Source organism: Urocitellus parryii, chromosome 8 (assembly GCF_045843805.1).
Source record: "Urocitellus parryii isolate mUroPar1 chromosome 8, mUroPar1.hap1, whole genome shotgun sequence".
In the NCBI taxonomy this organism is placed as follows: Eukaryota; Metazoa; Chordata; class Mammalia; order Rodentia; family Sciuridae; genus Urocitellus; species Urocitellus parryii.
In genome coordinates, this window is record NC_135538.1 from 106,415,770 (window position 1) to 106,443,752 (window position 27,983).

The 27,983-nt window shown below is 33.6% G+C and overlaps 1 protein-coding gene across 1 annotated transcript in view; it reads left to right on the forward strand.

The window, feature by feature from the left end:
• The window catches only part of Supt3h (SPT3 homolog, SAGA and STAGA complex component), a 458,422-nt gene that overhangs the window by 344,998 nt on the left and 85,441 nt on the right, over positions 1 to 27,983 (forward strand). The window contains exons 7-11 of the mRNA XM_026394451.2: positions 4,873 to 4,948; positions 11,271 to 11,383; positions 12,228 to 12,335; positions 16,429 to 16,596; positions 23,698 to 23,808. Coding sequence (XP_026250236.1) covers positions 4,873 to 4,948; positions 11,271 to 11,383; positions 12,228 to 12,335; positions 16,429 to 16,596; positions 23,698 to 23,808 — 576 coding nt within the window. The remainder of the gene's footprint in view (positions 1 to 4,872; positions 4,949 to 11,270; positions 11,384 to 12,227; positions 12,336 to 16,428; positions 16,597 to 23,697; positions 23,809 to 27,983) is intronic.

The window sequence follows — 27,983 nt, forward strand, 5'->3', positions numbered from 1 at the left end:
CCAACTACTAGCTCAATATATTGAGATTAAAATTTTTAAAGCTATTAAACCATTTTTAAATATATTAGTTTGATTTTAATACCTATATTTTTATATATAATCAATTTATGCTCAATCTTCCCCTTGCCAGGTACTGATATAGTCTTTTTAAAAATATTTTTTAATGTTTATTTTTTAGTTGTAGTTGGACACAATACCTTTATTTTATTTATTTATATGTAGTGCTGAGTATTGAACCCAGGGCCTCACACATGCTAGGCGAGCACTTTACCGCTGAGCCACAACCCCAGTCAGCCCTCTGACATAATCTTTATTGATTAAATAACTGAAAAGTAAAAGATGGCCACATACTAAAAGTGATCTTGCATTTTATAGCAAACTGGGTTTTCCCCCCACATTTTTAAATTGGTGCATTATAGTTAAACATACTGATGAGGTTTATGCCCAATTTTGTTATTTCAAAATACATTTAAAAGTTAAAAAGTCTTACATTCACCTTAACTAATATTTTTAGCTACATTGGGTGTAAACCAAAACTGTATAATCCATTATTTTCAATCATCTCCATTATGAACTAAAATCCTCTCAAAGTGAGAGCAGATGAACTTTCAGTTTGATTTGACACTTATATTCTCTAATTCTAATACTGAAGAAAGATGAATGTCATAGGTCTTGAGAAGCTGCTAAGAGATATGGCAGCACATAGCTTCTGTAACTGTTTGATATGCTTCAGTGAAAGCAGTCAGAGAGGTTAAATGTATACACTGTACAAGTCATCAACCATCAGAATGGTATTAGGGATGGGGGGCAAATGGTGATTGTCCTCACTGAAAGTAGTTGTCAAAGACGCAAGCAACTTCATGTTAATTAAAGTTAGAACCATTCACAGAATGTTTATATTTAAAAATATATACTGAAAATCTGTTATGTTCAAGATATTGAAAAAATTATTCTGAGTACTATATATGTAGGGATATTTCCTTTACTGTTTTCATTTAAATAGTACCTAGAAAATGAGTTTATCTGTATAGAAATCTGCCTTCTAAGTTTGTTTTACAATAACCAGAGAACACTATAACTTCTTGATAGTCAGCATATAGTAACATAGCTATTCTCATAGCTATCTCTTTTATTCTGTTAAATTTTTAAAATATTTTTGAATATTTAAAGGAAATTTTAGGAATAATTCTTCCAAAAGTAGTTTTTCCAATACTTGACTATATTGCAATACTAATAAGATTTAATTACAGAAAGAATGAGTATGTTATGTATTTTTTGGAAGATTCAAGAAAACTGTTTTGGGCACCTAAAGAAACCTGGGAATGGATATAGTTGACACATTAAGCACAAGATAAAGTGAATTTGCAGATAGAACACCATCACCAGTCTGATCATGACCTTACATTCTTGTGACAGTCTGAGATAAAGAAAATATTGTGTGATTTGAAAATGTTCAATATGAATAAAGCTGGGATAAACTGGCTATAAATTTTCAGTGATTTTTACTTTCGAGATTTGTGTTTTTAATATTCTAGCAACATGATATCTTTTTTATTCCAGTTTCATGACCCTATAGAATGGTCAGATGGACTTTATAACTCCCTTTAAAGTTACACTTTTAAAATTAAGTTGGTATTCTGATACTTGGTTCAGAATAAGCTAGAACATAAATGGAATACAAATTCATTATAGTGAATATGATAGATATATGTAATTCTTTTCTTGTTTTTCTTTTTTCTTTATTTTTTTTAACAGTACTAGGAATTGTACCCAGGGCCTTGTGCATGACAGACAAACACTCTTTGACTAAGCTACATATATCCCAAGCCCTTTTTATTTTTTATTTTGAGACGGTCTTGGTAAGTTTTGTCAGGTTGGCCTTGAACTTGCAATCTTCTTGCTTTGTCCTCCCTATTAGCTGGGATTATGGGCATGCACAACCATACCTGATTCTAACTCTTTTTGTAAGAAATTTTGTGTACTTAGGGCCTAAGTTTTACCTCTAGCTTTGTCTCTTTGTTAACTATAAACATTGAAAGTTTTTTTTTTTTTTTTTTGGTTAATTTCTCTAAATCATAGTGTTCTTAGTTGTAAAATGGAGTTATTAAAACTTCTGTCTTAGAGGTTTTGCTGTTCTTTGTAAAGAGGAGGCATTATTATTTTGATCATGTTCTTACAGTAGGCTTATGATTATTTTTCCCTTTGTACTTTGTCCAGAGATTTCTTACAATACCAAGATTAGAAAAGAGCTGCCAGTGTGCACTTCAGGATGGATTGGAGTCTGAATGGGTGATCTGAATAGAGGCCAAATGAAGAGGAAATTTGCATACCACAAAAAATAAGAGTCAGGCTTATTTAACATATGTTCAGGGACTTGATTTTTTTAATGGGTCATTGGTTTAAAAGCTGCCTACCCTGTCTGTAATTCATATAATTTGATTACAGTTCCTATGATTCCTGGTCATAGAACAGCCAAGGAAGATACTGGAGTAAAAAAATTACTATTGTTTGGAAATAGCTTTTTTATATTTCCAATAAGTTAGCTTGGGAATTGGAAGTCCTCAGCTTCAGTTCTAAGTTAGTCACCTTTGGCAAATCATTTCTCTCTGAACTTCAATTCCCTTGTCTTTTTAAAATGAAGAGGATTGAATAAGATAAACTTTAAGCTACTTTCTAGCTATAGTACACCATGCCTATAAATCCTTGCTGTTGAGTCAACTGCCTTACATTTAGTATTTCCTGTGTGCTAGGTGCTGTATAAATAGTTTGCTATGAATGTTCTGGGGCCAACTTCCTGATACCCTTCAGATCAAGGCTTAAATACTGCAGGAATTAAAAGAATTAAGATGCTTAAGAAACAAAAGAGGTTAGACACTGGAGAGGGTCTCTGAATGGAATGAAACTAGCCATAATAATTGAAAACCCTTCAAATGTTTATAGCTATCTCTGAAATGTAATCAGATTGATAGGCATTGAAGTCCAAAAATGTTCCAGCTAGTTAAATACTTCACTCAAAGCTGGCCATCCTGACAACCTTAGTTTCTTAGGATAAGTTTTCCTGATTTAAATGTCTAGAATCAGTGCAGATACATCAACTATGTAATGATGTGTACAGATGCCAACTTTTGATTATCCAACTTGGTAGAAGAAAAAACATTAAGAATCCATTTAGGAACCTTCTCTCTTTTTCCACAGCTAGTTTATCTAAGTCCTTTTTGTCTAAACGTGTCATGTAGATGAGGCTGTTTAGTAGAACAGCAGAGAACTTATGTAGGAATGCAAAGATAATTAAAGACTGGCTGCACTATGGTGATAGTCATTGTTTGCCCTGTAGAATAAAATGATAGCATTTGTTCATTCAAAAGTGTTCATTACTTTTTATGTTCAAAACACAGACATATCTTCCCATTCTTTCTTTGTTTTCCATCAGCAATCATGAATCGTGTCAGATACATTGAAAAGAAGGTCAAAACTAAATAATGCATTTATATATCAAAAATATTTTTAGTATACAGATATTCACCCAATAATATATCCTTAAGGATGGTACGTCTGATGCATACACAAGAGAATACATATGCAGTCATCTGCATATACAAATGTGTTTTTGTGTACACTTCATATACGTAAAATATTTGCTTATATATGCTCCAAAAAGACACTTGAACGTAGAGGGTAAATAAACATGAGAAATCTAGGTTTATGCCTGCACATGTGTATGTTTGTGAATAAGTATGGGGGTGGGTGGAGGCAAGGCAAAATAAGTGAGAAGGAGGGCAAAGGGGGAAAAGATAAGGAAGGGAATAAACAGTGTTCTTAGAAGGAACCACAGTAGTTACTAATTTTCACTATAACTTCTACCACCCTATATTTGTTTTCTGCAGAGCTCTAGCTAGTACACCATTATTCAGCCTATCAGTTGATGTTATCAGTGAAAATTGACTACCCACTAAAATTAAACAAAAAGAAAAAAGAATGACTTCAGTTTTAAAAATACAAAAACATTCACAGACATTAGAGGATAAGGGCTCCAACAACTGTGATAAAGATAACTTGCTAAAAGTCCTTCCACAGCAGGGGAAAAAAAAGTTAAATCTCAGGGATTTTTTTCCTCTACAGGCCAGAAACCCATTCCAAGAAGTACCAGCCTGTCTCATTTCAAAATGCTCTCCTTACCAAGGAAGCGGAAGTGGTTATATTCTTTCCCACCAAACCATGGGTGAATTATAATTATCCTACCTCTTGTGGGACAATGAAGCAGCAAACATCTGCTATACTGAATCAAAAAACCCACGAATGAAACTATACCAAACTCTGAATCATACCTGGACTCAGATTAAAGGATCTGTATTGTGTTTACTACCTTTTTTTCTTTTTCCTTTGCAATTTAAAAAGGATTTGTTAACTGTGGCACCAAGTTCTAAGGGGAAATATGGATTTCATTTGCTGAGTCCATTGACTAACATTGAAAAAATTACAGCTTTAAAGCAGATGAACAATAATAGTTACTAATATTTTGTTTGGTTTGTTGGTTTATTATCCCCTAACAGTTTTTTTTTCCCCTTTAAAAGGATGGTCTAGTAAGAAAATTTAGAAGTACATAGTCTTAAGAAATTTGGTCTTTTAGTTTTAGTTTCAATAACAAAGTAGAAATAAAATTTTAAACTTTATTTCCAAAAGAAGCAAGTTTCACAATTACTGTTACTTTTCATATGTGTCATGGTATATAATGTAGCACTTGGTAGTACTTAACTTTATTTGCCTGGGGTAAGGAAAGCAGAGTAATACTTCAAACTTAAGTTTTAGCTGTGAAAATGTATGTAATAGTCTACTTCCTTGAAAACGTTTTGTCTTTTCATTTTTTTTCATTAGAGGGCAGAAAGACAGACACGAAGTATGGATTCAGCTCAATACGCAGAGTTTTGTGAAAGTCGACAATTAAGCTTCTGTAAGTATGCATTTAACTACTTAATTATATGTTAATGTATAAGAGATTTGTGTTACAGATGCATAAAACTGACATGTTCTTTATTCCTTAGAAATTGGTGTATTTAATATATACATAGTTGTTGCTGTTACAGAACAACTTGCATTTTGGGGAAACCTAAAGATTTTACAACATTCTACTGTTTTGCAGTTAATACTATTAAGAGATTTTAAAGGGCACTAGTAATATACAGAGTTATGTTAATTATTCATATTACCTTTAGTCAGAAAAATTTTCATTTTAATTTCTTTGCCAGTTTCTTGGTCATATTTATGCTAGTGTTGCTGACTCTAGTTGATCCATAATGGACTCCAGTAGTACAGTCATGACATTTAAACGCCCCCAGTATTAATTATAATACCAAACTTTGTCTTTATGCATACTCATATTTCCACAAATGAGCATATCAATAGTCTTTTCCATTTTTGTCTTTAACCTCCTGCTGTGGCATGCATTCAGCATTACCACATTCATTAGTCCATGCTCTCCTAACATGAATGACCTACCAGTATTATTAGTGCTTACCCATCATTGAATACCAGCTTATTAAAAGTACATAAAGACTCATCGTAGTGAACTGGATTATGGAGCAAAACATCTTCACAGCAACTGTTCAGTGATGACTAAGGCTCTTGGGGTAAAGGTCAGAGTGAAAGTGTGATGAAAAGTCCAGTTAAAAATATGACAAATTAGCACATGACATTGATTTGAGGGATTATAGAAACAATGATGTCTTTAAACAAAAAGCTATTATCTGGTCATAATAACAAAGTATTTGATTTGGAAAAAATGAGAGCTTCATTTATAGATCATAAAGTACAAATGAATGACACATTTCAAACAGTGCCCCATGTAAATATCAGAAAAATATAGGAAAACATGTTTTGAAAGATTTTTTTTCTAACTAAATATACTTTCCAATCTGACTAACAACTTGGCATGCATCTGTGAAACATTAAGTAAATGACACTTCAGATCATGGCAATTTCAGCAAATGAGAGGTTTTTGTATCGTAATTTTTAGGTTTAAAAATGGCATTCAAGTCTTTTATAACTATAAATCTCCACTTTATAAAATAACATTTGATGCAACATAACTATTTTTTAAATCATATTTTAAATTTAATTCACTTAAAGGAATAGAAGTAGTATTTTACACTAAAACTGACAATCTTAAATTCTCATACCTTTCATTTGAAAATTAGATTTTTGTTCACTTTTTGCTTTTAACACAAAAACTAGATTAAAAGTAACATTTTCCCCTCTATAAAATAATTATGTTTTAAAAAGATTTTTTTTAGTTGTAGTTGGACACAATACCTTATTTTATTTATTTTTATATGGTGCTGAGGATCCAACCCAGAGTCTCGCACGTGCTAGGCAAGGGCTCTACTGCTGAGCCACAACGTCAGCCCCAATAAAATAATTGTAATATAAACAATACACTATGCTTAATTTTCTTTTCTGTAGGAAAGAAGAAATTCATTATTTAAAAATATTTGTTCACATGGTGTCCATAGAGGCTTCATTATGAAACCTTGATGGAATGATCTGTTTTATATGATAGAATACTGAGGTTGAGAATACATTGTACAAGTGAGTCACCAAATTTAGAAAGCCATTGCTGTACTGGTTAGAAAGTTAGGTTTTTTTTCCTTCTTCTCCTGATAAATAATCACCAGAATATAGGAATTGTTATTCTACCATATATGTCTTCTTACATACTTGTTCATGGCAGTTACTGGTATTATTTTAAAATAGTGAGTATTACTTTTTGGGCAACGGAGCAAAACATCTTTACAGCATGAGTTCAGTTATAACTAAGGCTCTTGGTCTGTCTTTTGTTTGTATATTTATATAATTCACATAGTCATTTTACTTAAAGTCTTTAACACCTCCCACCCCTTGTTTCTGTGCGTGGGCTCTTTCTCATTCAGCGAGGAGGTCCACGGAACAGGGTAGAGGAGAATGTGGCTGCAGAGTCGCTAATCAAGACCTCCAGAGACCAAGCAGGAAGCAGGTCTGATTTATTGCGCAGTTACCATGTATATATATATTCAGGCAGTAGCTAAGCAGATTACAGGCAGCCACCAATACAATTTCTGGCCAACTGTTCCTGCAGTGACCAATCGAGGAGTGGGCATATAGCAAGTGCAGGGACTGCAACACGTGGCTTCATGCTCAGGGCTGTGCCTACGGGGTAAGTGGTTTCCACTTACATGCCTAGCATGGGAGGATGTTTTGCCACTCAGAAGCCCTTAATGTATGCCATGTATGCAGTACTCCATGCACTTGTCCTCACTTGTCTGTCTGTCTTTCTGTGTGTCTCTTGTTTTTTTTTTTTTTGTTTTTTTTTTTTAAGTACTGGGAAATGAACCCAGAGCCACATCCCAAACCACCCCACACTTTTTGTTTGAGACAGGGTCTAAGTTGCTGAAGCTGATCTTAAACTTATGATCCTCTTGCCTCAGCCTCCCAAGTTTCCAGGATTACAGGTGTGTGTACCCCCACTGGCTAAATCTTTTAAAACTTAACATTAGCATTGACTCACAACGGTTTTTCTGGCAAATCATATTGCAGTTCTTTCAAGCATTATTTTTATTTTTTTCTGAACAGTTATTACCTAGATTTTTAAAAATAAATCAGATCAAAGAGTCTCTTTTAACTGATGAGTTCAAATTGTATCTACATTTGATTTTATATGTACTGTTATATTTTGTGTTTTAAATGTACTATGTGTTTTTATTTATTTTCCTCCTCCTTTTCTGTGTTCTGTTGGATTCATATGGTTTTATTCATTTCAATTTTTCTCTACTAGTTTATTTATCTTATATTCTATTGTGCCATTTCAATAACTACCTTTATTTTTTAAATTTATACCCCTGATAATATTTTTAAATATTAATAATTTAAACTTTCCTTTGGGCCTAATGTCATTATTCCTGAGACTCTGAGTGATCAAAGTACTCATTTTTGTCTTGAAGTGGCTTTATTTTCTAGCCATAATTAAATGATTATCAGGTGGGCAGGAAATTGTGTATTATAGTTATTTGATATATATGATTCCATTCTCTTTTTGCCTCTGTTAGAAAACTGCTGTCCATTGACTTATTCTGTATTTTTCTTGTGAGAGTAGCTTCAAGAGAATGAAGACATTGCCTGAAGGCCCTCTGTTATTAGGAAGTGAGCAGGCTAGATAACCAACCCTAGCTGCCCATTGAAGACATATAGAAAGAAGGGAATAAGGAACCCTTACTCTGGAGGTTCCAGAGGAAACCTTACCCTTGAGGAAGGCTATTTTCAATCAATGCAAAGAATAGTAATTTCAAAGGGTTGAAGTCACAGAATTCTTGGTGAGAACAGATGTAGTAGAAATCATGAAATATTAGGCAGGGGTGGGAGAAAAGAATTTTGTTAGAAACTTAAATTTGGCTAGTAATTATTGATAAGAGATATAAAAAGTGTTTGAGATTAACCTTAAATTTCTGTATGAAATTATAATGTAAAATTGTTCTAAGTGTAGTCTAGTATTAGAAAGCTGATAACACTAGAACTTTTGGACATTGTTCAGAATTCTACTTAAATTATTAGTCAGTTTCCAGATTACCCATTTTCCTGATATATGGGGAAGAGGAGTAAAGAAGAAACTCATTTGTTTAGAAGCTCCTTCAGCTCTCGGTGAAAATGAACTGCTACAGCTGGGGATCATTGTGCTGCTTTTGGTAAAATCAATAATATCCTGGAAGCATCAGTCTCTGAAGCAGTCCTTTCCCAGATGACAGGGAACAAATGGCTCAGAGAATGTTCCTTCACTTGTTGATGGAACAGCAATAATGCAAGTGGTTTATGGGAAATCTGTGCATCTTTTTTGATACATAGAAAAGTTTGGACTCTGCCTTTTTTTTAAAGAAATATCTTTTTCTTTCCTTTCTTCATTTCTTTTAGAAATACTTTCTTGTGAGTCTGCCAAAGAAAGGCATTATTTTATTTTCTGAGGATACAATGGTGGAGTCATAGTCCTAGTTTCTGTGCTTATAGTCTAGTAAGGAAGCTACTAATTCTTTTGCTTCTATGCATAGGTCTGACCTAATACTAATAATCATCCTTTTCATAACTTTCAAAGTAAAATTTTTAGAGCATAGTCACTAAATATCTGTTTCTGTGTTCCTAATGATCTGCCAAAAGGAGAAGTAAATAAGGTACATTTCATTGATCTTGCCAGATTGCTTCCTGGTGACTTTAATTCTGTCAGTAGTATTTCAGAGATGTCTAGCAAGTGTTCATGAGCTGTTGCAGCTTACTAGATAGATGGAATGTTTCATGTCTGAATATGTGGAAGATGAGTTACTGTAGGGAGATAACTTTAAGGGGGCTAATCATAATTCTGCCACATTTGACAGCTTTAGATATAGCAGGATTTCATGTCTTCTGTGATTTATTTAAAACAAAACTCTTCTGTATATGGAATCCATGAAGATTCTATCTGTAAGAATCAAAATGCCATGCTCTAAGTTATTAAGTGTTCTGTAGACCAGTGGGATGATGTTAATCTAAAGAATAATAAGTAGCTTTTTTTAAAGATCATGTAGATTTGATAAAAAAATTTCCCTATCAATCATTTTCCCTCTAGGGTTCTATTTAAATTAGTAATGTCTAGGGAAAGCTCTATATCAAATTAGATTTTTCTTAGTACTATGGCAGTTTGGATATAGTTAATTGAAGGTCCCTTATGTTTCTTGGTCCCATATATGCTTGGTACTGTTAGGTCTGCAGAGAGATCTGATTCATGATCTTTGCCCACAAAGAACTTATAATATGGTTTGAAAAATGATAAGCACATATGAAAAATACCCTGTATTTCAATACATGGCTAGAGTGTGAAAGTATATCCATGACTTATATGGTCAGAATTCATATGAATGATGAAGAGAGATGGGGGAGCAATCCATGGAAGGAAAGGAACAAGAATGACCATAAAAAGGATTAAACCCAAGGCCACATGACAGCTAAATAGGGAAGCAATGTAAAGAAAGGCTGGAATCAGCCTAAATAGTTTTGAGAGTCAGGTTTAAGAATTTGGGCATCTTAATCCAGAAAACATAGCTACAAGTTTAAATCAGGCCAGATATCAATTTATTTTATTCTAAATTAAATAAAGGGGAAGGCAGAAGGCATGGGGTTATTAATGATGGTGGAATGTGATGATCATTATTATCCAGAGTACATGTATGAAAACACGAATTGGTGTGAATATACTTTGTATACAACCAGAGATATGAAAAATTGTGCTCTATATGTGTAATAAGAATTATAATGCATTCCACTGTCATATATAAATAAAAATAAATAAATGAATTCACAACTTTGAATTTTTTTGTATGATAGATACATTTTGAAAAGTATTGGATGGGCAGTTTCTGTATGTTTCTTTCTTCATCATAGGCTTTCTCCTAGTTTTTTATTTCCACGAGTATAAATTAAAGTTACATCAAGCTAGCATGATAGTGCATGCCTGTAATCCCAGTGACTCTGGAGGCCGAGGCAGGAGGATTGCAAGTTTGAAGCCAGTGTCAGCAACTAAAGAGACCCTAATCAACTTAGAGATTTAAAAAGGCTGCAATGTGACTTAGTGGTTAAGCACCCCTGAATACCAAAATAAATAAATGAAAATAATAAAAAACAAAAACTTTACATCAAACAAATCTCTGTTGATGCAACTTAAGCAGTGGCCAGTGGTAACATATTTTGAAGCAATATGAAAAGTACTAAACTTTAAGTAGTTTAGTATACTGTCATGTACCACAGATACAGAATAAATGCATAGGGATTTCTTAAAGGCAGCCATTGTGTTGCGTTGTAATCAAGGGATGAAACTTGTACATCTTTTCCTTACTTTGGATGGGCAGGGGATGTACCAGAGATTGAACCCAGGGGCATTTAACCACTGAATCATATCCCTAGCCTTTTTTAATTTTTAATTTTGAAACAGGGTCTTGCTGAGTTGCTTAGGATTTCCCTAAGTTGCTGAGACTGGCCTTGAACTTGCCAATCCTCTACCTCAGCCTCCTGGGTCTCTGATATTCGAGACCTACTACACCACTGCACCTGGCAAAACTTGTATTTCTTGGGTCTAGAAAACCTCAAGGTCAAAACATTGCTTTGCTTTTATGGGCATTTTTCTTTGTATACAATTCTCAGGAAAGGTGTTTTTCAATTTATGATTGTATATGCAGTATTAGGATACTTTAAAAATTAAATTTTTCCACTTGTTTTTTAATGACTAGCCAAAAAAGCTTCCAAATTTCGAGACTGGTTGGACTGCAGCAGCATGGAGATAAAACCCAATGTTGTCGCTATGGAAATTTTAGCTTATTTAGCATATGAAACAGTGGCACAGGTAAAAATTCTAAACTGTCTGTCATACCACACAGGGCTGGTTTCTCATTTCTGTCCTTGATCAGTTCTGCTTACACCCTCTGCTCTACCATCCATGAATTCTTTTCTGTGACAGTTATATCATTTACTAGAATTTAGTTCAGTTATGTTTCTTTGTATCCTTAGCTCTGGTGGGTGTTAGGATAGAAAAAGATTCTAATTATTCTTTTTTTATAATTTTTTAATTGTAGATGGACCCAATACCTTTATTTTATTCATTTATTTATTTATTTTTATGCTGAGGATCCAACCCAGTGCCTCACACTTGCTAAGTAAACTCTGTACCACTGAGCCACAACTGAAGCCCCTCTAATTGTTCTTGAAATTGAACTCTGAAGTCCTCACCTGCCTTTAGAGATACTGTTTGAAGTTTGGAAAAATGCCTGTCTAGGTATGTGAGGTCTCCTAGTGCTCAACAAAATCTGGATCTGGGATCACTGCCATCTGCCAGTTTCTCCAAGTATTACCATCCCCTCTGTACATGTTTACAGTGGGAACTCCAAGACTACCCACTTAGAACAGACCTACTAAACTAGAATCTATGGGCTTGTAGCCCAAAAATCTATATTTTAAAATGCTTCCCTACTGATTCTGAAATGAGCTTTGAGAATTACTTCCCTAGAAAGTCAGAATATATCATTTGTATTCATAAGTAGGTTATGAATTTTATCAATTAGTGAAAGTCTGTGCTCATATCCACAATACAGATTTTTAGATAAAGTATTATCAATTAACATTTTGAATGTATTGCTTTTAGGTTCACCACTTTAATGGTATTCATTATTTTCATTGCTCTGATCTTCTAGTTAGTGGATCTGGCTCTTCTTGTGAGACAGGACATGATAACCAAAGCAGGGGACCCCTTCAGTCATGCCATTTCTGCAACTTTCATTCAGTATCACAACTCTGTTGAGGTAAGTATCAGAAAATCTGACTTTAAGACATTGGTGAATTTTGTTATGTATCTGTTTTTACATTAGTAGTTCTTTGAAAAAGATTAGTAAAGTATAGCCTTCAGTCAAAAAAAACTTTAAAACATACACCAAATAAACATTTATTGAGAACTTACTATATGCTAGGACTTAACAGTCTGCTTACTAGAACAATTTTTGTTTCAATTTTTCTTTTCCTCACTTGACTTTCCTAGACCTTCAGTAAAGGTGGGATATTTGCAAAGCATTTTTCATTTCTACAGAAAATAAACAACTGGTTTAGTTAATTGAATAACATTGGGAAAAAATTATTTCTTTTTGCCTCAAAGATGATAGAATTTGGCTGGGATGTAGCTGGGTGGTAGAAGAGTGCTTTCCTAGCATGCAGAAGGCCCTTGGTTCAGTCCCCAGCACCTACCCATAAATTAGAGAATTATTATTCATATAATTACTAACATTTATTGAAATTTATTAAAAGCTTCCCATTTAATTTATTGATTCATCTATAAACATGATTTAAACACCCTTGGCTCATTAGCTTTAGATTAGCCTATCATGTAAAAATCAGATTCTTTTCTGATCTATTTACGCTGATGGGCTTCCTATTTATGGGGACTATAAAGTCTTCTTTCCAGTTTTAAACATTTACATAATAATTTTCCACAACTTTTAGTATATCGAATATTTTCTGTAAACAGCATGTGCTTAAAAGCCAGAAATAAAATATAACATGTTGAATATATTTGCTAGTATCTGACCTCTTTTTTGCTAACAAAAACAGTAGTTTCTTACAGTTAAGTCAATAACTATAGAAAAGACATCAAAAATAGTAACATCCAAATGTATGATCGCAAAGTGGATTTTAGATCACGTGAAGTGAAATGTTTAACCTGTTTGAAAATTACAAAGCCCTGTGTTACATCTGTACCTAAATTATAAATTTCTGCTCCTTGTTAATATCTATAGGTAAGACTGATGACTAAAATAGTTTCTAGGAAATAATTCTAATTTGTTTTAGGCCACACCTCTTGAGAATCTGATGAAGAGTAAAAACCTCTTTTTCATAAACATATTTGCCAATTTTGCATACAATTTTATGTTTTTCAGACACTTCTGAATTCATCTATGATCTAAGGAATCTATAAACCCTATGAATCCCAGGTTTAAATATCTTACTTTACAAATGGAAGACATGATTTACAGTAGAAGGGGTAGAGAGAGAAAAGGGGAGGGGAGGGGAGGGGAGGGGAGGGGGGATAGTAGACAATAGGACAGACAGCAGAATACATCAGACACTAGAAAGGCAATATGTCAATCAATGGAAGGGTAACTGATGTGATACAGCAATTTGTATACGGGGTAAAAGCGGGAGTTCATAATCCACTTGAATCAAACCGTGTAATATGATGTATTAAGAACTATGTAATGTTATGAACGACCAATAAAAAAAAAAAAAAAAAAAAAAAAAAAAAAAAAAAAAAAAAAAAATCTTACTTTACGGTATTTAGAAAATATATTAAGATATCATCTTATTACATACTTTTATTACATAAAAAGTCAACTTGATGTCTTTTTATACCTCTTGGAGAATCAGATTGGCTTGAAATCCAAGTAGGAATTAAATGTTTATGCCCATTAAAAAACCATTTCTTTTCTTGGAAAAGGTCATACATTATTATCAGCCAACATACTTTAAAAATCCCTAAAGCTTACTTAGTTGATTAAACACTGTTTTCTTTATGTTTCAAACCCAAATTATGATGTCAAAGAACACCCTTTAAAATGTCTTTGATGCACATTCACTTTATGAATGTGTATATAAGTATGCTTTCCATTAACATCAGACAAATTTGTTTTAACATTTCTAATTGAGGAAATTTACTGTGAACATAACAAGGCTAGTTTTCCCTTAACATTCAAGTGATTGCTTGCATGGCTAGGAAGGTTCTTTGTGTCCCCACCCTGCTTGGTTCTCCAGGGTGGCCAAGCTGCCCTGGGCAACTGCTCAGCAACCACAGCCTCTGTTCCCAGCTACATGGCAGTTAAGAAAAAAAATGTCCTATGTATGCTGGATTTCCTGGGCTCTCTGGGAGGTGGGAACATGAGTGTCATTGAGCATCCTTACAGATTATTAGTATAAGCCTCAAGCTTTTCCTGGCCTGGCAGACACATTTCTTCCTCTGTGACTGGTAGTCAAAGTGGACATTCATAAAGACTGTCTTCTTTACTGCCCTTTATTACCTAATGAAACACAAAGAGAATGATACTATAAATCAGAAATCTTAGTCATCAACACTGCAAATCAGCAGCCAATCTCTAGGGCCTGCACCTTAAGTAATGTACCAAACAATTCAAGATAAAGTAACAAAATGAGTGGCCCAAACAGAGAGTGCAGGGGTTGAAATAAAATCTCTGATTCTCTCTCTTTTCCCTCACTCACACACAAACACACACACATTCCCCAGTTACAGTCAGAAAGCTGAGTATTAAAGGAATGAGAACCTCAAAGTGGGGAAGATGTTCTGGGCCTGGGATGAAGCATAAGTATGATTATACATGGGAGGAAAAAAAAACAACTCTGATTGAAATATTCAAGCAAAACATTCATTGAGAAGGGATAGTAGCAAGTTTGGTTAGAAAATCATGGCCCAGATTATATAGGGTCTTAGAGTGCAGGAATCATTAAGAAGAATTTGAATGATTCTTGACTGAAGGAAAATGTGTTCAAAAGGATGTTTTAAGAAGATCCAAATGATTGTGCTATGTTTAGTTGATTGGAATTGAAAATTCAGCATCATGATGTTAATGTTCATTGCCTTACATTTAAAGGAAGATGATTCTTGAATACTAACCATAGATGGGATTGAGCAAGTTAAGCTTGGGTTCCTCATACTAGATTAGCAAATTTAATATTAATTCAAGTTAATTTTCCAGGTTTTGTCCTAACATATGATTTGTACAGAGGTAGCTATGATCCCTAAGAGCTATGCAAATATTCCAAAAGAAAAAAAATTCAAATATGAGACACTTCTGTTCCAAGCATTTTGAATAAAGAGATACTCAACCTGTATCTTGTTTTTCCAGGAACAAGTCATGGCAGGTTAGCCTCATTCCCTTTTGTTTAACAGTGGTTCTCGAAAACATCAAGGAAATACTCTTAAAACCAGCATCCAAATTTTCAACAAATCATTTTACAAAGTGTGGCATAAGTTTTTAATACATTATAGAAATCATGGACAGTAGATAGTATGGCTGGTATGGTTGATAGGATGAGGAATGTTTAGATTAATCATATTATACTAAAAAAAAGAAAGATTTTTTTTTGCTTGTATATGTCTGAGATGGCAATATTGTGATGCAACAAAGATTTTTTTTAGTTTAATTTATTTTAGGTGCCATCCTTATTGGATTGACATTTAGCTGGTACAGAATGTCTAAAGGAAAGTAATGGAGATGGTGTGTTTGAAGGAGCATAAAAGCACATCTAGTAATAACTGGTTGGAATTATTTAGAATATTTAACCATAAAAATGAGGCTACAATGTATAGCAGTCTTCAATATTGAAGTACTTCTACATGAAAGAAAGGACAGACATGCATTCATGACCCAAGAAAGTAGATAGTTATGAGGGATATCAGAAAGGAAAGGAAGAAAGGAAGACATTGCATGTGGAAAGGACTAGAGTAATCCACAGTGACTCTAAGGGTGAGTTTGAGTTACTGGGAAAATTCTAGTCACCATTGTCACAAATATCATCTAAAAAGCATCATTTTAAGGAAACTTGTGAGACAGGTAAGTTTGAAATGCTAACAAAATTTCCATCTATCTAACAAAACCAGAGGCTAAAAGTTTATACATGAAGAATTCTGATTTTGTCTAAGTAATTAGATTAAAAATTAATGTGTTTAGAACCTCAACAACAAGATAGTCATTTCTATTGACTACATAGGAATAATTTGTGTTTTCATATTTGAAAGTCATAAGTAACATGAAATTCATTAGCTATATTTTTTTAAAATTGTAATGTTAGTAAAGGGCCTGGTTATTTATTACAAAGCCATGTCTCTTTGGGCAGGGGTCTTGCATGAAGTCCTGCCCCGACTCCCCTGAGAACACACCACCTCCTACACCAACAGCTCCATCATCTGGATCCCAGCACTCTGGGAGAACCACATCAGGATCCCTAGGGAGTGGGAGTGCTACACAGGACTCTACTAAAACCAAGCAGAGGAAGAGAAAAAAGGTCAGTGATGATTTTTTTTTTTTCCTGGTACAGAGTGAAAAGAGCCTTTAAGTTTCTTTCAGAGATAGGAAAAATGTACCGTTTTTCTCTCAACTCAAAATATTAGAATTACCCAATTTACATTCACCCATTTTCAATGAGTTCTACTTAAACTTTTAAAACAACTGTAATCTGGATAAAGAGGATGCTGATTTTCTCTAAAATTTTACTATAAAAATCTTCAAACATACAGAAGATAAAAGAATTATAAACACTTCATATCTACCATCCAGATTCTGTAATTAACATTTAAGTATATTTATTTACTACATATTTACTGTATAACATTTACTATATCTATTTATCTAATCATCCCCTTTATTCTGTAGTTTCATTCTTTTTAATGATACATTACGAAATAAGTTGCGGACATCAGTGCATTTTATACCTAAACAGTTTATTGTTTATAATTTATGGTTCCTTTTTTTAAGGTAAAATTTATGCACAGTGAACCATTTGATTCTTTTTTTAAAATATTTTTTTAGCTTCAGATGGACACAATATCTTCACCTCTATTTCTATGTGGTGCTGAGGATTGAACCCAGTGCTTCATGCATGCTAGGCGAGCCCTATACCACTGAGCCACAACTCCAGCCCCTTGATTCTTATATGTACTACAAAAATATAATTTTGACAAATACATTAACCTATGTTTTTCCAAAACTCTTTCAAGATACAGAACATTACCATCAGCTCAGAAAGTTCCTTCATTTTTTCTCCCAATTATTGACACTATCTTCTGAAAAGTAACCACTGTTAATAATTTTTTACTATAGATTGGTTTATTATATTCTAGAACTTTAAATAAACAAAATATAATATGTACTCTTTTGTACGAAATTCTTTTACTTAGGAGGTTTTTTTTTAAATTTGTTTTTCAGTATAATGTAGTCCTCTTTATTACTGATGAATATTTCATTATGTGAATATGTCAGCTTATTCATTCTTTTGTTGGTGGATACTTGGAATATCACCAGTGTTTCAGGTAATGTGAATAAATCTGTTAGGATATTTCTGTGTTACTCTTTAAATACAAATGTTGTCATTTCTTTTAGGTAGACAGCTAAGAAGAAAATTGCTGGTGGTAGAGTTATACTGCAAGACCTTTTTTTTTCCCAAAAGGATTAAACCATATTATACTTCCACGAACAATATTTAAGAATTCCAGTTGTTCCACATCCTGATAAACATTTTATGTTGTCATTGTTTTTACTTCCAGCCATTCTATTGAAAATTTAGTGGTAACAATAGTTTGTGCATTTCCCTAATGATGTTGAAGACTTTTTTTCCATTTACTGCTTTTTCATTCATATAGCTTCCACTGAGAAATAGCTGTTCAAATTCTTTATTCAGGTTTTTATTTTTTGTTAGTTTTATTATGTTTTTGGGGGGAGGTCATGTTGACTTTCATTACCAATTCATAGGGATTTTTTTGTCAATTTTTATTTTTGGTGTTTTTTTGGTACTAGACTGAACCCAGGCCAGGGGTGCTTTACCCTTAGCTTTTTATCCAGACCTTTTTGTTTTTTTTATTTTGAGACAGTGTCTTGCTAAATTGTTGAGACTGATGCAAAACTTGCAATACTCCTGCCTCAGCTTCCCAAGTGGCTAAAATTACAGGCATGCACCTCCATGCCCAGCTATCAATTTATAGGAGTTTTTTATATATCTTGAATTGTCCTTTGTCAAATATATACTTTTCACATATTTTCCCAGTTTATGGCATACCGTTTATTGTCTTAATGGTATCTTTTGATGAGCACAAGTTCTGAATTTCTCAAGAAGTCTTATTGGGTCCTAGCCCAAGTCAGGGTGATATTTTATAGTTTTAGTTCTTGCTTTAGTTTTATTAATTTGGGCAAATTAAGTTTTGTATATGTATAAGTTGAGGCCACATCTGGTTTTTACATATGGATATCTAGTAACTGCAGAACTTTTTGTTCTTTTTTTCTCATTGTTTGACAGCTTTGTTGAAATGAAAATCAAATGACCATGTATCTATATGAATTTATTTTGGGGAATTCAACTGTTTCATTGGTTTGTCAGTATTGATTTCCCATCTTGATTACTATAGCTTTATAGTAGTATAAATTCTCAAACTGTTATTTTTAATCTGTTTGGGTATGTTATGTCCTTTGTATTTCTATAAAAATTTTAGCAGAAGCAGAAAAAAGAAAAAAAGAAATTGTTGGTGGCATGTTGAAAGGGATTGAATTGATTGCTTATATCCATTTGGGGTGTGAATTTCTAAATGATATCAAGTCTTGTAATCCATGGATGTGAAATAATCTATTTATGTTTATGAAATTTCTCTTTTTCTTACTGGCATCAGTATCCACCCTGATGTCTGTTTTATCTGATTGATGTAGCCATTCCAGCCTTCTTACGTTTCTTTTTGTTTGTTTGTTTGTTTTCTTTTTAATTCAGTTGCTTTTGATCTCATTGTGTCTCTGTCTTTAAATTTAAAGATAAATATATTTGAAGTGTATCTCTTGTCAACAAACAGTTGGGTCTTACTTTTTTATCTTTGCTTTCTGCCTGCATATTTTAATTATGGTAATTAATTCTGTGACATTTAATGCACTTATTGACATGGTTGGATATGGGACAACTACTTTCTGTATGTTTTTAGCTTTTATTTCTATTTGTACTTTTTGTTTCTCTTTTTTCCATATTGCCCTCTTTTGGGTTAATTGTATAACTTTTTAGAAATTAATTTTAAGTATCTGTTGGTTTCTTTATGATAACCCTTTCAATGACTCTAGTCTGCTATATGTATTATTCTTCTATAAGATTTAAGATTTCAAATTTAGCAAAAGATGTAGCCTAACATTATAGATGAGGAAAGAAGAGACAGTTGTCTAAGATTCCACATCCTTCTTAAACATTGAATTACTGTGGTAAAGGGAAGTTTGAAAAAAGATAGGACACTTTATAAGTTGAGAAGAAAACAGAATAAGTAAAAGATCTAGGAACAACTGAAGTTTCAATGTAACTGCCTTCTACCACAGTTGAAAGTTCATGCTTCTGAGAGATTTTGTTCAATATAAACCAGCAAAGACAAACAGGCAGTAGTAGATTTAATGTGTATGATGTTCATACTTCAGCTTCCAATACCAACCATCAGTTTTAACGTGAAGAAACAGAAATAAAAGATTTTAAAGTCAATGAAAAGGAAATTTAAAAATGAGTATGAATGCAGCCAAGAGAAAGAGGACCTGACACAGGGAGAACTTACCAAATAGAATTTTATCATTTCATTTAAGGTAATATAGAATTCAGTTCCCCACAGATATCTCTGATAGCACGGTATAGACAACACTACTCAGTATTTTGTCAAATATGTGGATTTAATTTTTGAAAATTTCAAGAATACCTAAAATGTGAACATAATGAGGATGGAAAAGATGAAGTGACATATAAATCTAACAGTTCTCACATGTATTTATAACATATATGAGATCCTTAATAACAGAGAACAAATATGTAAATTTAATATTAAGTTTTCTTAAGTAATTTTTAAAATATTATAAAATGCTAGAATTGTTGTTAAATTAAAAATTCTAAACTTGTGACAAATTTTTTATTTTAATAGATCATGAGCACCTCATTAAGGAACTGAACATTTAAAAAAAATTTTCTTAGTTGTTGATGGACCTTTATTTTATTTATTTGTATGTGGTACTGAGAATCGAACCCAGTGCCTCACACATGCCAGGCAAGCGCTCTTCCACTAAGCTACAACCCTGCCCCAAGGGACTAAATATTGATGGAAGATATTTGTTGAAGTAGAAAATAAAGTCTAGGAATATAACATTTCAGGTTAAAATACTCCATTCCAAAGAACCCTGTGGGTAAACCAAGACAATGTAGAAGTACACATGGTAACTTCATTCATACTAACGTTAACAGTTGTTTAATTATGGCAGATGAACATGAAATTGGCAAAGTGGATAATCTATTGACTTTTTTCTCAAAAATGAATTTTTTATTTGTTTATAAGTTAATATCACCTTTTTTGTCAAGGGCATTAAGATTCAATCAGGCAAACTTACTTGTCTCCATATCTTACAAATAGCCAAAGCAAGGCAATTTCTATGTGATTCTGGCATTGCCCATTAGGACTGCTATAACAAAATGTTTTAAAATTCACTTAAAGGCAGTAGCAATGTATTTTTCACTTTCTTTAGTCTGGAAATCCAAGATCAAGATGCTGGCAAATTCATTGTCTGGGGAAGGCTTAACTTCCTGGTTCACAGTTAATCATCTTCTCACTCTGACCTCACATGGTGAAAGGGTTGAGGGCTCCACCCTCGTAACTTCATCACCTCCCTTAGGTCCTATGTCCTAATGCCTTGGGGGGAACACAAAGATTCAAACCCTAGCAGTCTCCTACTTCAGTGTTCCCAAGTCCTATTTGATTGCCATGCTGGTGGTTCTGAGATTTTATCAAAGTGTTCTATACCAAAACCAAATTTATTAGAGGATATAGAGAAAAGGTATCATTTCTGTTGGCCAGGGAGAAAATAAATGAAAACTAAATCCAATTTGTAGGTAGAAAAGAGTGAATTTAGGAGAAACTGTAGAGGAACACATGGACAGGAGTTCCTCTCTGACTTAGCTTATCGGATTCTGACCCTCTCAATGCCTTTCTTTTCACTTGAGATTATACTGGAAGACTTACTCTTTAGAGTCCAGCCCAGGTAAATTCTTGTATGTATTTTACTGCAAATACATAGAATGTCTCAACCTCCTTCATAAGTAACTGTGAAGCCCAGCAAAAAAATGAGCCTATATTAGTCATATTCTTATTGTGAAACAGAATAGATTCACAGAAGAGTCTTTACCCTCATCTAGGGACCTGATGATTGCATTTATTCTAATATATTCCAACTGAAAGTAACTGGAATGAGAATTTAAAAATCATTCAAAGAAACCTTGTGTACTTTTATGCAAGTGCCAAAGTGAGGATTAAAATAACCAAATTTGTGTTGTTATGGGCATAGAAGATACATTATTTAGGGTATTTTTGGAATGAAATTGAGAAAGATCTTCTAGAGTATGTCCTATTGGCTTATTTAAAATTTAGTTATAATAATAATCAAGATCTATTTTGAATTTTTATTTGTTTTAGGCTCAGCTTGAGTAACTACCAGATATTCTTGTAGAAATTTTAAGAATATTTTACCAGTTTGTAAAGGAAAGCATGCATGCAGTATAAAGGTACATTTTTAAAGTACAGAAGAATATGTAATGAAATGCCAGTCTCCATGTAACGCCCATCCTTCTGCCACCCACTTAATATCCATGAGATAAGCATTGTTACTCATTTTTGGTGTACCCTCACAGTGTATTTTATGTGCTTAAATAAGTATATAATAGTCTTTAAAAAAAAGTAGTAACAGTGCCACACAATTAGATACTTTGCATTTTTTTCATATAATATATCTTAGAAATAGTTCCATTGGGAGTGATTATGAAATGGCCCCGAAGTGGTTGCTGTGGTTTTCTTCTTCCAATAGCTGTATCAAAATTTATTTAACCAGTCCCTCATGGTGAACATTTGATTCATCAGTTCAGATACTACAGTAGTACTGTAGTGAATATTGTGTGTGTGTGTGTGTGTGTGTGTGTGTGTGTGTGTGTGTGTGTGGTTTTGCACCCATGTTAATAAATTCTTCAAGGTGAAATTGCTGGGTTAAGAGTTTGTGCTTTTTCATTTTGGTAAGATTTTGCCAAAGTATGATCCAGAGAGGTTACTGTCCATAAACTTTTATTACCTTCCAAGAATTATGAGCCATCTGATTCAAATGTATGATATGTCAAGATCATTGTACTGTCGTGTGTAACTAATTAAAACAAATTAAAAAAATTTGGTAATCATCAAGAAAATTATAGTAATTATAATAGTAATCAGAATAATGATTAGTTTTAATTAGGTGACTATGAATGAGTTCTAGATCACAGTCAAAGGAATATGTGAGCTGAATATTTCTTTCCATTGATTCTTTAAGATTGATGATATGGTGTCTGGTATCTATTACCTACTATAAATTAGCTTACCATTTCAAGAACATGGAGGTTCCATTTTTAATCCTTAATTTAAATAATAATGTAGTACTAAGAATAGCTAGCATATGCCAGGGACTATTCTATGTTTATATATTTCTCCTCATTTAATTTTCACAAAAATCCTATAAAGCAATTATAATTTTTGTCCCAATTTAAAGAAGAGGAAATTGAGGCCCAGAGATACTATGGTAGAGACAGAGCTGATAACTGATAGGACTGGGATCTGGACCCAGGGTAGTTGATAAGCCAGAACTTGCAATTGAATCATTAAACTGTAATGCCCTACAGAGTGTTGTAATTTCTTTTGAAAAATCATGTTATATACACATCCATACACCTCTATCATTTCTTGAGTTGATATTTGTACTCATTGTACATTAGCTTTCTCTTTCTTGTGTGTTTTTGTGCTTTCAAACTGACTTCCATAGATGAGACAGATTAAAATAGAAAGTTTTTGTTTTATTTCGTTCTGAGGAACAGAACACTTAGAAAATTAGGCACCAAGTTGAAACAGTCTTTTATGACATTCACCAGTCTGATAAATGAATGCATAGAAGTTTTACATTTTTCATTTTAACTTGATGACCCTGTGTTATTTCAGAAATATGCTCAAGAATCTCCCAAGAAACATTTATAATAATAAATGTTTTTTAAAAAAGAACTTCATGTGGTTCTTTCAACAAGCTCCTTGACACTTTTTGTCGGCATGCAAGTGGCTGTATTCTCCTTACCTTGACATGCTGGCTTAGGTGAAATATTGTAGGCATAAAAATTGCATTTGGTAGGTCTAATAGGAAGAGGTCATGTAAAAGTCATCTTTGATTTTTTAATGGAACTTTTTTTGGGGGGGATGTAGTATATGGCTGCAGTGATGTGTACCCTAAGGGAAAAAATGATACTTTTTATAAAGGTTTATTTTAATATTTTATACACTGTAGTTCTGTTGTGTGTTTTTGATTTAGTAACAATTTATGTGTTTTTCTGTTGCAGAGCACTGCAGCCTGTGGTGTTGAGGCTCACAGCGATGCCATCCAGCCCTGCCACATCAGAGAGGCCGTTCGACGCTATGGCCACAAGATTGGCCCCCTTTCCCCATTCACAGTACGTAATAACAGAGTTATAAAAAGTTATATTTATAATCTGAAAGAATTTTGATTTTCAAGTGGTCAAATGAAGAAGCAGTGGAATTGTTGAAAGCAATTTGTGGTAACCGTAATTTTGTTGTATAAAAGTGGCATAATTCTCTTGGGAAATAAAACTCATTTTTGTCTCTTTTTGAAAGGACAGTTTTTTTCATACAAAATATTATTTTCTTTCAGTTACATATTAAGCTTTTTGTTGGAGCTTATATTTGCTATTTTTCAAAGCTTAAGTTTATAAAAAATTTTGTCAAATTATATGTATTCAAATATTGCCAGAAGCACTTTATATTTTAAAATTGGTTAGATTGGCATTACCACTTCTATCAGATATCCTTCCCCTAAACATACTTTGAGTTGGAAGAAGAAGAAATGATTTTTTTACTTGGCACAGCCTTTCACATCTTCAAATGACCTGAAAGCTTCTAATCGGGCTTTTTTTTTTAAATGAGGAATTAAAGATTTTATATTTTAGCAATATGTTTGGGGTGTTTAATTAAATACTCATCGCCCTTTTTTTTTTACTTTTCTTTTTTTATTTTTTTATTGTTGGTTGTTCAAAACATTACATAGTTCTTGATATATCATATTTCACACTTTGATTCAGGTGGGTTATGAACTCCCATTTTTACCCTGTATACAGATTGCAGAATCACATCAGTTACACTTCCATTGATTTACATATTGCCATACTAGTGTCTTTTGTATTCTGCTGTCTTTCCTATCCTCTAGTATCCCCCCTCCCCTCCGCTCCCCTCCCCTCTTCTCTCTCTACCCCCTCTACTGTAATTCATTTCTCCCCCTTGTATTATTTTTCCCTTTCCCCTCACTTCCTCTTGTATGTAATTTTGTATAACCCTGAGGGTCTCCTTCCATTTCCATGCAGTTTCCCTTCTCTCTCCCTTTCCCTCCCACCTCTTATCCCTGTTTAATGTTAATCTTCTTCTCATGCTCTTCGTCCCTACTCTGTTCTTAGTTACTCTCCTTATATCAAAGAAGACATTTGGCATTTGTTTTTTAGGGATTGGCTGGCTTCACTTAGCATAATCTACTCTAATGCCATCCATTTCCCTGCAAATTATATAATTTTGTCATTTTTTAATGCAGAGTAATACTCCATTGTGTATAAATGCCACATTTTTTAATCCATTCGTCTACTGAAGGGCATCTAGGTTGGTTCCACAGTCTTGCTGTTGTGAATTGTGCTGCTATGAACATCAATGTAGCAATGTCCCTGTAGTATGCTCTTTTTAGGTCTTTAGGGAATAGACCGAGAAGGGGAATAGGTGGATCAAATGGTGGTTCCATTCTCAGCTTTCCAAGAAATCTCCATACTGCTTTCCAAATTGGCCGCACCAATTTGCAGTCCCACCAGCAATGAATAAGAGTGCCCTTTTCCCCGCATCCTCGCCAGCACTTGTTGTTGTTTCACTTCATAATGGCTGCCAATCTTACTGGAGTGAGATGGTATCTTAGGGTGGTTTTGATTTGCATTTCTCTGACTGCTAGCAATGGTGAGCATTTTTTAATGTACTTATTGATTGATTGTATGTCCTCCTCTGAGAAGTGTCTGTTCAGGTCCTTGGCCCATTTGTTGATTGGGTTATTTGTTTTCTTCTTGTTTAATTTTTTGAGTTCTTTGTATACTCTGGATATTAGGGATCTATCTGAAGTGTGAGGAGTAAAGATTTGTTCCCATGATGTAGGCTTCCTATTTACCTCTCTTATTGTTTCTTTTGCTGAGAAAAAACTTTTTAGTTTGAGTAAGTCCCATTTGTTGATTCTAGTTATTAACTCTTGTGCTATGGGTGTCCTATTGAGGAATTTGGAGCCCGACCCCACAGTATGTAGATCGTAGCCAAGTTTTTCTTCTATCAGACGCCGTGTCTCTGATTTGATATCACTCTCCTTGATCCATTTTGAGTTAACTTTTGTAGATGGTGAGAGAAAGGGATTCAGTTTCATTTTGTTTCATATGGCTTTCCAGTTTTCCCAGCACCATTTGTTGAAGATGCTATCCTTCCTCCATTGCATGCTTTTAGCTCCTTTATCAAATATAAGATAGTTTTAATATTGTGGATTGGCTTCTGTGTCCTCTATTCTGTACCATTGGTCCACCTGCCTGTTTTGGTACCAGTACCATGCTGTTTTTGTTACTACTGCTCTGTAGTATAGTTTGAAGTCTGGTATCACTATACCGCCTGATTTACACTTCCTGCTTAGAGTTGTGTTTGCTATTCTGGGTCTTTTATTTTTCCATATGAATTTCTTGATTGCTTTATCTATTTCTACAAGAAATGCCTTTGGGATTTTGATTGACATTGCATTGAACCTATAGAGAACTTTTGGTAATATCACCATTTTGATGATGTTATTCTGCCTATCCATGAACAGGGTATATTTTTCCATCTTCTAAGATCTTCTTCAATTTCTCTCGTTAGGGTTCTGTAGTTTTCATTGTATAAATCTTTCACCTCTTTTGTAAGGTTGATTTCCAAGTATTTTATTTTTTTTTGAGGATATTGTGAATGCAGTGGTTGTCCTCATTTCCATTTCAGAGGATTTGTCACTGATATACAAGAATGCCTTTGATTTATGCGTGTTGATTTTATATCCTGCCACTTTGCTGAATTCGTTTATTAGCTCTAATAGTTTCTTTGTTGACCCTTTTGGGTCTGCTAGGTATAGAATCATATCACCCGCCAATAGTGATAATTTAAGTTCTTCTTTTCCTATTTTTTTTTTAAAGAGAGAGTGAGAGAGGAGAGAGAGAGAGAGAATTTTTAATATTTATTTTTTTTTTTTTTGGTTCTCGGCGGACACAACATCTTTGTTGGTATGTGGTGCTGAGGATCGAACCCGGGTCGCACGCATGGCAGGCGAGCGCACTACCGCTTGAGCCACATCCCCAGCCCCTTCTTTTCCTATTTTTATGCCTTTAATTTCTTTTGTCTGACTAATTGATCTGGCTAGTATTTCGAGAACTAAATTGAATAGAAGTGGTGAGAGAGGCCATCCCTGTCTTGTTCCAGATTTTAGAGGTAATGCCTTCATTTTTTCTCCATTTAGAATGATGCTAGCCTGAGGCTTAGCATATATAGCTTTTACGATGTTGAGGTAAGTTCCTGTTATCCTACTATCCCTACTTTTTCTAGAGTTTTGAACATAAAGGGATGCTGTACTTGGTCGATTGCTTTTTCAGCGTCTATAGAGATGATCATGTAGTTCTTATCGTTAAGTCTATTGATGTGGTGAATAACATTTATTGATTTTCGTATATTGAACCATCCTTGCATCCCAGGGATGAATCCTACTTGATCATGGTGCACAATTTTTTTTATATGGTTTTGTATTCGATTCACCAGAATTTTATAGAGGATTTTTGCATCTACCTTCATTGGAGATATTGGTCTGTAGTTTTCTTTCTTTGAAGTGTCTTTGTCTGGTTTCAGAATCAGGGTGATGTTGGCCTCATAGAATGAATTTGGAAGAGCTCCTTCTTTTTCTATTTCTTGAAATAACTTGAAAAGTGTTGGTATTAATTCTTCTTTGAAGGTTTTGTAAAATTCCGATGTATACGCATCTGGTCCAGGGCTTTTCTTGGTTGGTAGTCTTTTGATGGCTTCTTCTATTTCTTCCTTTGTTATTGGTCTGTTTAAATTCGGTGTATCTTTCTGACTCAATCTGGGTAGATCATATGACTTAAGAAATTTATTGATGCCTTCACTATCTTCTATTTTATTGGAGTATAAGGATTCAAAATAATTTCTAATTTTCTTCTGTATTTCTGAAGTGTCTGTGATATTGCCTTTTTCATCCCGTATGCTAGTAATTTGAGTTCTCTCTCTTCTTCTCTTCGTTAGCATGGCTAAGGGTCTGTTGATCATATTTATTTTTTCAAAGAACCAACTTTTAGTTTTGTCAATTTTTTCAATTGTTTCTTTTGTTTCGATTTCATTAATTTCAGCTCTGATATTAATTATTTCTTGCCTTTTACTTCTTTTGCTGTTGTTTTGCTCTTCTTTTTCTAGTATTTTGAGATGAAGTGTGAGATCATTTATTTGTTGGTTTTTCCTTTTTTTAAGGAATGAACTCCAGGCAATGAATTTTCCTCTCTAAGAAGTTTTTAATTTCCTC